The sequence below is a fragment of the Hetaerina americana genome, unplaced genomic scaffold, assembly GCF_022747635.1.
Source record: "Hetaerina americana unplaced genomic scaffold, ioHetAmer1.1.p SCAF_9, whole genome shotgun sequence".
In the NCBI taxonomy this organism is placed as follows: domain Eukaryota; kingdom Metazoa; phylum Arthropoda; class Insecta; order Odonata; family Calopterygidae; genus Hetaerina; species Hetaerina americana.
The window spans coordinates 19,940,265-19,952,898 of NW_027287538.1; the positions used below are offsets into that span (position 1 = coordinate 19,940,265).

The 12,634-nt window shown below is 37.6% G+C and overlaps 1 protein-coding gene across 1 annotated transcript in view; it reads right to left on the reverse strand.

The window, feature by feature from the left end:
• mus201 (rad2 superfamily protein mus201) overlaps positions 1 to 12,634 on the reverse strand; it is a 29,682-nt gene that overhangs the window by 4,444 nt on the left and 12,604 nt on the right. The window contains exons 5-9 of the mRNA XM_071597884.1: positions 11,267 to 11,525; positions 8,049 to 8,292; positions 3,771 to 4,951; positions 2,821 to 3,260; positions 115 to 248 (exon numbers count right to left, since the gene is read on the reverse strand). Of these exons, the coding sequence (XP_071453985.1) occupies positions 115 to 248; positions 2,821 to 3,260; positions 3,771 to 4,951; positions 8,049 to 8,292; positions 11,267 to 11,525 (2,258 nt within the window). The remainder of the gene's footprint in view (positions 1 to 114; positions 249 to 2,820; positions 3,261 to 3,770; positions 4,952 to 8,048; positions 8,293 to 11,266; positions 11,526 to 12,634) is intronic.

Genomic DNA, 12,634 nt, shown 5'->3' on the forward strand with positions numbered 1-12,634 from the left:
TCGCAGAAAATATCTTGTAATCACAGCTGTCTGTAATGTTACTGATTTCCCTCATTTGCATAGTACAATGAAAGTATTACAAAGAGAATACATAGGCAAATGGAAATTACACACCAGGGCTGTGTTGATGATGCTCTTTGTCCCCAGGAAAAGCAGCAAGAATCTCTAAGGCAGACACAGTTCCAATTCCTGGTATTCCTTCAGTGTAATCACTGCCAGTCAAAAGTGCAAGTTGAATCATCTGAATCCTGAAGAGATTCAGAAAATTTAATTTAACCTAAGAAAAATTAAATTCAAGCAAATGCAATCAGTAAAGTCACAGTAATTGAAGAACTATGAAACTCAACTATAATAACATATGACATGCAGAGCCCACTTCTTATTCAGACACAAGAGATCTTACTCATGCACTTTCTTGCTTCTTTCTAAAAGAAAATGAATATCTCTAAAATATAATTCTTGATGAACATGTATTTAATTATAGTCAAAAGAAAAATAAAAATTGAAATGTAATGAAATAATTGACTTTGTAATTCCACACACTTTATATTTATAAAGTGTGTGGAATTACAAAGTCAATTATTTCATTACATTTCAATATGTTATGCAAATTCCACAAAGTTACGCCTGAGACAACAAAAGAAAAATAAAAAGGTTAACCAAAACACAAACACAGCTCAATTCAATATTTTGGTGGTCCCAGCCACCTTATTCCGGGTACGAGGAGTAACTGACGGGATGATAAGGAAGTGAGGGAATACTGGGTTTAACAGAGAGGTATATGCAATCGGTGATTGGTTGTGGAGAGGAAGGGGTCGACTTATGGGAACAATTTAGTCCAGGGGGGTGATAGGATTAATAAAGATAGATACAAGCTAGTTCTAGAGTGGTTAATTGGATTGATCAGGGAGGAAATAATGGATACTTTATAGCAGTTGTCAAAATTTTCACTGCGGGTAGCTGTGTGTCTGGGAAATAGGAGGGAGGCTGATGAGGAGGATGTACAGGTAATGTGTATGTGGAGGGTGTATACATGAATATTCATAACCTCTGACAACATTTTTCCTTAGACCCAATACAACGCGCTCTAATAATGTAGTGACCCTACTTCAGCATTCTCCTCATGGTTAATTAATCCCTGGCCAAATGTTTTGGAGTCATGCGGTCTATCGTGAGTGGTGGAAGATAACTTGTCTGTTGCAATTTGCATTGAAATTAAAGTCTTTACACATGGGGACACAAATTTTTGTGATAAAAAATTTGTACAACCCCAATGAAATTCTTTTTCAGTTGCTTGAAGTGTATGATGACCAACAAAAGACAAATCCATCCTTTATGGGGAAGGCAGAAGGGTGCAAATCACCAGGAGAAAATTTTTCCTTGGCAGGACTTTGAACCACGGACCTGTGTGTATTCAACCCATGTGATTCATATCCTTCTTCAGACTATGCATGCACAATATGCACAAATATTTAAAAAGCACAGTACATACTCTTTATGGAATTTAATTATCACTTCCCCTACTATCCTTTCCTCTGGTATCCTTGTCCATTTCTCAGTTGGTGAGTGAAACAATTCCTGAGCACCATCTCTTGGCCAAAGGAAAGAAGGCACTTAGTGGCATAAACCCCTTACAGATCTAAGTGGTAATTATCTTTCCTCAATAGCTTAACTGGTAGAGCATCAGCTTGGTAAGTCCATGGTTCAAGTCCCACTCAAGGAAACATTTTTCTCCCTATGGTCCGAACCTTACACATATTTTTAGGGGGGGTGATAGAAATTGAAAATATATTCACATTTATTCAAAAGCAACATCCTTAGAGAAATAAACACAGCACTTATAGTATGGTATAGTAACTTCCAAAAGTCTGTAGTAGGTCACTGTTATACGGAGAGTGGGGAAATGGTGAAAATATTTGCAATGTTGGCATTCAATAACTGTCAAACACTCACAGTTCTACCAGAGCAGCGTGTAACTATCAAATCCACGATCCTGCCAGTCACCGGCTACTGATATAAAATAATGAAGTTCTGTCGGGTCTTCCACCGGGTCAGGGGTTCCATATTGGCCTATATGGAACCCCTGACCCGGTGGAAGACCTGAGAAAACTTCATGAAGCAAATACGCCAGGAAAGTACTAGCTCTTACCTGATATTACATTTTTACCTTTCCCCAGTTGTCAGTGTGCTGACTACCATTTGTTTTTGTAAATGATCGTACATATCCATTCCTGAGCAAAGTTTTATGGCTTTAATTGCCAAAAATTGTACTCTCAGAAGAGATCTTACTGTCCTTTTAATTGATTAAAAATTGGCCATTTTCCACAAAATAAAATTTCATACAACCGGTTTCATGCAGCATACATCATCATGGCCTGATGATGATGTACGAGTTAAATTTTAGTTAAATTGAAACCGGTCGTATGAAATTTTATTTTGGGGAAATGGCTAATATTAAATTATTCATGACATTCCTCTATTTCACACCTGAAACATCCCTTTTTTATCTTACTGTATGCAGGAATCGATAATTGAGCAACCCACACAAGTAACATTAAAGGGAATTCAATGTAAAACTGCTGAATACTGAACAATAACTTCAGCACTAACATAGTAGCATAAGTTTGTAGCATTTATAGAAAAACAATGTTATTTTAACCACAGTTCACCAAAGCCTAAAAGCTGACATACAGAGCTGATATAAAAAAGATACAACCTGCAACCATCTCTTTTTTTGATAGCAATAATTCATCCATTTAGTTAACAATTTAAATTTTATTTAAAAAATATATAGTATCACGTAAATCATGTCATTCTTACCTGTCTATGCCTAATTTCCTTTCAACCTCTTCCTTTGAATACACTCTGACTCTCATTCTTTTCCGGTCAAACACGTGACGATAGACATGCGATGCACCAAATGCCCAAACGTCACTGTCTTCAGTGACAGTACCTTCGACCAATGATCGTGAAAAGGAGCAGCCTTTCTTTGGGCTTTTGGAAGTGGTCGATTCGAGGAAAGCACACTGTGCCTCGGCTTCATATGGTGCGACGACCCACGGCACCCCGAAGAGACCAAGAAGTTCCTGCGACTCAATGCGAGCCCTGTTTGTTACTCCTGCTCTGCTTTCCAGTTCCTTCTTGCGCAACTCCAGGGTCATCCGTTGTCTCTCCTCCTCGGTCAATTCCACAACCTCCGTACTTGGACCTGGCTGGTTGATGATCTCCTGCCCTGCTTCTTCAGTGACCTTCTCCTGTTCCTGCATAGAGTTGTGAAATTTGTATATTTAATGCATCCCAATGTTGCCCAATAATTACAAATGTATACATATATGTTTTAATAAGTGTGGTGTCTAATCTGCTTAGGTAATAGAGAAGCCTAATCATGTGGAGTGAGAGGTCCAGAAAAACTAAACTGACATAGAATTATAGTTCGCTGACATTTTCTTGAGCAATTTCTGAACTATCAACTAAATGAAATCCATAAAAACTCTGAAAGCCATCTTCTCCAGTTAATCAGTAAATTATTTCAACAATGAGAAAAGGAACTATCATTAAACAGCTACATCTCCTAACAGAAATTGGCTGAAGGATTAACCACCTTCACAGTCATTTCTTTTTTTCACAAGGGTTTCAAATGATGGCTAAATGAATAGTTTTTCTCTCTGATTGAAAGCAGGCCACTACGAGATCATAAAAAAGGTAGCTGGTGTCTCATTAACTTTTGTTACTAAGAATAAAGGAATTAAAATTATAGGAGGAAAGCATACCTCATTGCTGCCAGCATCTGAGTCACTTGCTGAGATGTCTTCAATAAAAGCAACTTCACCATCAGACTTGGGTGGTTTATCATCCTCATCCTGCTTCACATCTTTACCAACAACCAAAGCAATGGTATCTTTATCGCTGAGTACTCCAAACTCTGGCTCTTCACACTTTTTTGGCTGTTCACCATCAAATACATCTGCAAATATGTCATCTTCAACACTTGCGTTGGCTGTTAAGTCAACCACCACCTGTAATTTTTCATCCTCTATGGTCTTTTTGCTTATTTCAACAGGCTTTGACTTTTCAACTTCTTTCTTTGGCTCTGGTGATTTCACACAACTCTTCCCTCTATCAGGCTTTGATTGCTCATTAGTGTCCTCCACCTCTACGAAATCCGAAGCATCCGATTCAGAATCTGAACTAACATTTTCAATCTTCACCTCAACATCTGTTGCAGGGGTCGCTGGATTGCTCTTGATTTCATCCACTGACTCTGGAGCTTTCGCTGACTCCAAACTTTCTGTTGGTCCCTCATCGACTTCCACAATCTCATCGTCAACAGACGATCCTTTCTGGTCACATATTATTTTCAGCATCTGCTCCTGAGTCAGACCATCATTTTCATCTTCCTCGGGTGTGTCTAATTCAACCACCTCAATTGCGTCCTCTTTGAGGAAATTATGTTGCAACTGCGAGCGAGCTCGATACAACTCCTTCACCTTTATTGAGCGAACTTTTACTGTGCATGAACCACACCTGTTTGGGGCCTGGCTCTTAATTATGGCCAATATTTCTCCCTGTGAAAGACCATCGGGATAACTCTCATCATCATCGAATGCATTCGTTAAGTTTTCAAACTCACTGCTTTCATTTATGCTTTCCTCTGTATCAGAGAATTCAGTGACCGATGACACGAATTGCTTCACCACACTGCTCGAACTTAACATTTCAACCTCTTTTGAAGTGGGCCGAGATGTTACCTTATCATCAACCTCCAACCCTACCCTTTCATCGACTAACTCTTTCTTCCCTTTTCCACCAGATACCTCACTTTTAACGTCCTGAAAAGGTGGTTTTTTCAAATATTCTTCCTTAACAACAACTTCATCAATGTCCTCCGGCTCCTCTTTCACAGTGGCAAGCTTGCTGGGACCAGCCTTCATCTCGTCACCCATTTCCTCAGCTGAAAAGGAAAGAATAATTTGTAAAGGAATCTACTAAATAAAAAAAAGTAAAAAACCAAGGTTCTGAAATCAATAACTCATGGTTTTCATTTAGAACCTTCATGATAACTATTTGTTCTAGAAGAATTGTTTTGCTAAACAGAAAAAGTATGCACTAAGGTAGACGTTTCACTTCCCATGATATGTTTACCCTTTTGCAGCCCCTACCTTTTTACATGACACATTTTCGCAAAAAGTGTGCCCTTCACTTTACTGATATTTATCTCATGGCATTAAACCACATGATGGTTTAAATATTTAAAGCAAAAGTATCACTGAATGAACTGCTTTAACTTTCCATCAAGTAGAAAAAGTATATAGAAATGGCTTCAGTGGTATTAATCATGAAAAATTCTATTTCTATGAATTTGACACTACTACCTTGATCAAAAAGTTCCCGGAATAACCACCGTGTGGCGCTCCCATCGTTCCGATTTGAGTTCTGTTTTTTTTGTTAAATTGGTACATCTGTTGTTGATATTCCCTTTAAATCTTAGTGTCATAACTTGACATTTGCAAAAGTTACGTAGCCAAGAGTACATCTATCTCTGTGTGTGTTGGCGATTTTTTACAATTGCAGAAATGGATTTAAATTTGCAACAACGAACTTGTATTAAATTTTGCGTAAAAAACGGATTTAGTGGCGCACGGACGTTGGAAATGTTGGAAAAGTGTTTCGGCAACGATTCTCTAAAAAAAACGGTCGTTTACCAGTGGCACGAGCGGTTCAGAAGTGGTCGTGAGTCAATCGAAGATGATGAACGCAGTGGCAGACCATCGACATCGAAAGTCGGTGAAAAAATTGATAAAGTAAAAGAAATGTTGGTCAATAACCGCAAATTAACCATCAGAGAAATAGCGGAGGACTTGAACATTGCCTATGGATCCGCCCAAGACATTGTGGTTAATGATTTGGGTCTCCGTCGTGTAGCAGCAAAGTTGGTGCCAAAAGACCTCAATTTCATGCAAAAAAGAGACCGTGTTGACGTCGCAAAAGACATGATTTGCGAGGCTGAATCCGATCCCACATTCATCAAAAGGATCATTACTGGAGACGAGACGTGGGTTTATGAGTACGACACGCAATCCAGACATCAGGCAAGTGAATGGCGTTCACCAAATGAGCCGAGACCAAAAAAACCACGTCGTTTTCAGTCAAAAAAGAAGGCAATGCTGACGGTTTTCATGGATTACAACGGTGTAGTGCATCATGAATTTTTGCCAGAAGGCCAGACAGTAAACAAAGAGTATTATTTGGGCGTTATGAGACGTTTGCGTGAAGCAATTCGCCGAAAGAGACCAGAAATGTGGGCAGAAAACTCGTGGATTTTGCACCATGATAACGCACCGTCGCACAGTGCTATCATTATTCGTAATTTTTTGACGAAAAATGCAACAAATACCATCCAACAGCCACCGAATTCACCTGATTTGGCTCCCTGTGACTTCTTTCTGTTCAATCGAGTTAAAAAACCATTACGGGGAACGCGTTTTAGCAGCCGAGAGGAAGTAATGGAAAAATCGCAGGAAGCACTGATGGACATACCGAAAACCGAATATAAAAAATGTTTCGAGGATTGGATCAAGCGCTGGCATAAGTGTGTTGCAGTCGATGGAGATTACTTTGAAGGGGACAATATAGATTTAGATGAATAAACTTGTATTTTTAATTTTCTGAATAAATTCCGGGAAATTTTTGATCAAGGTAGTATGTTTCCTGTATCTTTCCAACTCACTTTCCTTACCCCCAAACAATTAGTAAGACCCCTTTCCCTTTCATGAGTAATTTATAATGTGATCGATCATTAGGGAATTAATTGACAGTTTTTACAACAAACAATAAACTTAAATTGCAAAAAGACACAGGTCCTTGCGTTTAATCAGGCAATATTGCAAGAAAATATTAATTAAAATCTTAACAATGAAAGAATTATTTGTGCATTCAATACTAAGTCTACACATTCGAAAAACTGGTGCATAGAATATTCATGTTAATAATTTTTGTTTTAAAATGCACACAGTGATGTACAGTATTCGGTTCCTGTTTAACACTTATGTCATTAGAGGCATTAAAACTCTTGCATCATTCTAATTTTTTCTCAAGGGCATCATATGGAATAGTGTCCAGGGGATCATCTGTATGCATGTTACACAAAGTTTTCTCAATACAAAAAAGTAATTAGATATGTACTTGGTCCTTCTTATAGAACACCATGCAGGCCCTTAATCAAGAATTAAATGTTCCTCCGATCCCATCTATTTGCCAAGTCTGTCTTCATTAAAAAAATCGATCTCTTTCACGCAAATAACAATATCCCTCATATTAAACTAGAAGTCATCACAACATCCACACAACTTACCATAAATCAGCAAATTCATATAAAAGCCCAATGGCAACGGGTGCAAGAATTTATAATACATCACAAAACTCATTGAAAACTAGTGATAAATTAAAATTTCCCCTTGAAACTCAAGAAACTCTTTCTAATAAATGATTATTATTCACTGCATTAATAATTAAATGAGGAGCACTTGTAATGCATTGTATTTATTACATACTTTAATGTAAATGCTCTTTTTTTAGGATGTTAATAGAGTCTGTAATGTACCTGTATTTTGTACTTTTTTTGTGTTTGACGACTCCTATAATTGCAGGATATGTATGGTCATTGGACCATAGAATTATTAGTAGTAGTAGTTTTGAGGGGAGGCGACCGACAGCTAAGGTCATTTGCGCCATAGGGGATGGACAGGAAAGGATGAAGGGTGGAGAGAAACCCGGCGTCGGCATTAGCCTACTCTTTACGAAAGGCGCCAAGGGGTCCGCAGTTTAACGTCCCATCCGACGGACGGCGTACTCCCTCAAAGTGCCCTCCACAAAGCACCTCAAGTAGGGATCGAGATACCTCTGAAAAATATTCAACACCGCCGGGATTTGAACCCGCGCCCTCAGGGTGGGAAGCCAGTACGTTAGCCCCCGCACCATCTCGATCCCCTAGAATTATTATTATGACACTCGTTGACTCATCCCTCCTCCACACTTCTTTGGTTGTGTACCTTTCTTTTGATCCTTCAATCCAGTGAGGAGTATGAAGCCCTTGTTCTCATCCGACGCAATTCGCTGACTCGTCTGCATCTCAACCGAGACTCCTTTCTCAACCAACATGGCCTCCAGCTCACCAAGGGAGGCACCGCAAACCTCGCTGCTGGCCAGTTCCTCTTCAACTTCCTCCAGCACCTCCTGGACCTTACGACGGTGGAGTAGTCTTGACATTTGGAAATTCGAGAAATTTCCTAGATCCTGGACAAAGTGGAAAACAATACATACACTTTCCTTCAGAATTATTACACTTTGAAATAGAGCCATTACCCAACGAACTTAAGTTTTAAACTCAAAAAAGTAAACTATGAGTAAATTTGTCTGCTCAAACTAATTTTTCACCAAAATAGCAAATATTGAATCAGAACAAGCCATTTTGACACACGTGAACATCTTTTCATCACATTTTAAATTGTTGTAAATGTGGATTTCTATCGAACTACCTTATAACTATGTGTTGGGGATGAGCAACACAATTTTGCAATACCTAAATAAGGATAGTATTGAGTGGGTATTGCCAAGTTTTGGCAAGTATTAAGGTATGACTACTTGACAAATAAGAATAATTTTAATGTGTGTGCTTCATGTAACCTTAATATCTCTTCTGAATCAATCAATGTATTACAGAAGATAGAAGCAGACTGGAGGGATAGGAGACTAATCCACAAACTGTACATGTCTCAGACTGCTCAGATGTGAGTGGAAGAGGGAGAGTAAGGAAGGGAAGCATTCAAAATAAGGATAAGACAGAATAGTTCATTATCACCCATATTTTTTAGAATATACATGGACGGAATGGTAAAAAAAGATACATGGGAAAACTTTGAAGAAAATGGCAAAAGATACATGGAAAGAACTGGATATAGGAATGGAAGTTGAAATGAAAAGAAACAAATTGAAGCTTTTAATTAGGTTTTTAAGAAAGAGGAAAGCTAAGTTAGACATCAAATCTGGAAGGTAAAAACAGGACCAGTGGAGCAGTTTACCTGTCTTGGCTGTGTTTTGGACCAAGTTGAATAAAGCAGATAGGACAAAAGAATGAGAATTGTACTAAGCAAAGAAGCTTTCACAAGGAGGGGGAAATTGGTGACAGGGACATTTGAACAACATTATTAAGAAAAGGTTCGCTAAAACTTAAAGTACCATGGTTTTGTTTGGGGCAGCACACAAAGTCTCAGGGAGTTTTAACTTCTCTGAAACCATCAAACAGGAATAAAATCACCCAAGCATATTCCAGTTCATTAACTGAGGCACAAGGATTGTTTTTTTCAAGAAACGTGTTCAAAATTTTTTATCCAATGTAAATGCAATCAACAAGGTTTTTTCTATTGGTTAGCCTTCCCATGAATTTAACGGAAATAAATTATGCTACGCAGCCGGTAGATCACCATGAATAGGGACCCTAGATAATCATTCACCTAACCATTCACTGAATCATAACGTGTCTACAGTTAACTTTCAATTACTGTAACATGAAGCAAATAATTCAACTCCAATACCATACTTTCCCAAAGATACGACAATGTTTTCGATTACATATTTTTAATGAAAAAATCACCCATCAGCTTAAATTTGAGCCTCAGAAAAAATTCTTTTAAAAACTGAAAACAATTTGTAAGGCTATGCATTATTTAGTTCAATAGTTTCAGCCTCAACTTTGTGGAAGTTCATTTTAATAAATGAAAAAGAAACACTTTGTTCCAATCCACCAATTTATAATAAATGAAAAAGAAACACTTTGTTCCAATCCACCAATTTATTACAGGTACGACTAGTTTCGACGCTACGGCGTCATCCTCAGGTACCTGAGGATGACGCCGTAGCGTCGAAACTAGTCGTACCTGTAATAAATTGGTGGATTGGAACAAAGTGTTTCTTTTTCATTTATTATAAATTGGTGGATTGGAACAAAGTGTTTCTTTTTCATTTATGCTATGCATTATCTTGTAAAGAATAAAAGGTTAGCATTATTTTTCATTACAATTTAAATAAGCTTTTATTTATTTTATTTTGACTATTGGGTATATACTACTATGTTTTTTTAACTGTTTTTATACAATACAATCGAATTGTCAGATACTTTTGAATTCCAGGTAACATAATATTGACTTGTTCTTCAATAATTTGACCAAAACTGTGAACGGAGAAAGAAACATAAAAGCACCCCACTCAACACATTGTTGATTAAATGAGAGATTATTGAAAAATAATAACAAAACTGGCATTGAAAAAGAAGAGTGTTCACAACACATTTCCCTGAATTACATCTGACTTTGAGACCCAATCCCTACAGAAGGATATGCAGATGTGCAATTTCAGTAATATGGAAATAAGAAGAATGACCAAAGGGCATGAAGAATGACCCCTTCTCAGAGAGTGTTTAAACTGCTGTGCTCCATAGAACAGTCCTTCTCTCAATATTATTGAAAATGAATTTGCAAGCAATGCATGCAGCAAACCTCCACAGATTTGCATGATTACAACGAGAGTATAGAAAGTTAAAATGTTTAAATAATCTATCTAATAGCATTGTTCCCCATGTTACCTTGGTAATAAAGTAAGGCAAAAAGTATTCTGTCTTGCCCATCCATGCCCAGGATGATGCTTCAACACGAAATTTTCAAACATGACTTTTTTCCAAATTATTTAGGTAATGTTTCGGGTGTATTGCTTAGGCTTACATTTTAACAGATATAACATTTCCTTCACAAAAAAGGACTTTCTGGTGCAAGCTTGCCTCAATTCAATTAGTGTGTCAAAAAAAAAGACCAAGGAACATAGTTCAACACATAGTTTTGAACTCAAAAAATTTAATCGGTTCAAATGAACTTATCTCACCAGTTTCTTCACATACATTCCTTCAAAATTGCATCAACAAAAGCTTACGTTGAATGTCTAATGCAAAAGGGCTAATGTAAACCCTTTAAGATGATGAAAGGATGGGAATGAAGCCATTAATAATATTTTTGATGATATTTTACACATTCGATTATCAATTATACATTTAGACTACATATTTAATAGCATTATAATGCCACCATATTTTGTCGATTATCTGGAAGCAGAATACAACTGATGACACCATAGTACAAATAAATCCCCAAATTTAAGAAAAAAGTAGTTCATGCTAATGCTACACACAAACTTTAAATTATCAACCAGATGTAATGCTCACCTTGGGCATCTTATGCAGCCGTCCCCAAGAGCTTTCCTTCCTTGCTTCCTTCAAATCCGTAAGGATCTCACGCCGTACTTCAACGGGTAAAGATTTAAAGTCTTTACTTTGCAGGTCTACTTCATGAGGATCAACCCAGGTATTCCATTTCTTCCAGCCCCCTTGTACCTTCCCCGTCGTCCCATAATCTCCCTTCCCTGAAGTTGAGCTTCCCTCACCCACCTCATAGTAGGACATCAGGTTATCATCTTCATCTGACCTATTCAGAAACAGAAAGGCATCCTTAAGTTCGGGATTATTTTCTCACCTCATTCACACAGATTAAAGAATGAAAGTAAAGAAATGTCACAGAATTACAGCACCTTGGTCTGGAAACTAAATAGGGAAAAGAAAAAGTCAATGGAAAAATTTCTAATCAAAGCTATTTTGAAGGACAATGCAACGAAATTCCTACAGATACATGAAACGAGAAAATACAACAGGGAATGCATAAACATATTACTAACTAACGATAATGGCACTATAACCTACACTGTAGAAATAGCAAATATTTTCAACTCTTGCTTTACAGATGTTTTTCGGGGAATCATCATCAGTATCTCAATCCTCATTGGTTTACTGCAGCCTTCCATTCTTCACTATTTAGTGTTAATTCCCTCGCCCTCCGATAGGTTCTGTTTTACACCCTTCTTAATTTGCCCTATGTACTTGTCTCTGGGCCTTCCTCGTGGGATCTTTCCTTCAATTATGTTTCTAACTAATCCATTGTGCCTCAAGGTATGTCCAATCCATCTACTTCTTCTTTGCCGTAGAGCTCTCCATTTGATCCTTTCCTCTTCTATATACTTCATCGTTCCTCACTTTGTCTGCGTCCTTCAGTACCATGTTTCAAATGCTTATATTCTTCATTGATCCACTTCTCCAATACTCCATGTCTCCGATCCATAGAGTGCCATGCTCTACACGAAATTTTGATGAACAGCTTCCTTGTTTGCAATCTTTTGCTCTTTGAAAATAGCAGCTGCTTCTTCTCAATGAACGCATTCTTTGCTTGGGCCATTCTTCGCTAAATGTCGGTCAAGCTTCTTCCTACCCAAGTTATACTGCTGCCCAAGTAGATGAAGGATTCCACTTCCTCTAGTTTCACTCCTCGAATTATGATATCTGCATTCAGCTTCTCTCTTCCACACACAAAGATTTTCATTTTCTTCTTGTTGATACTCATATTATATTCCCGAAGTACTTGGTCTATTAATGAAATTAAGAATACAAAGTAACTTTCCACTGTCCTTTATTGGAAAGTTACTTTGTATTCTTAATTTCATTAAAATGAATTTCCACAAGGTTGAGCCAGAAACAATTGAATAC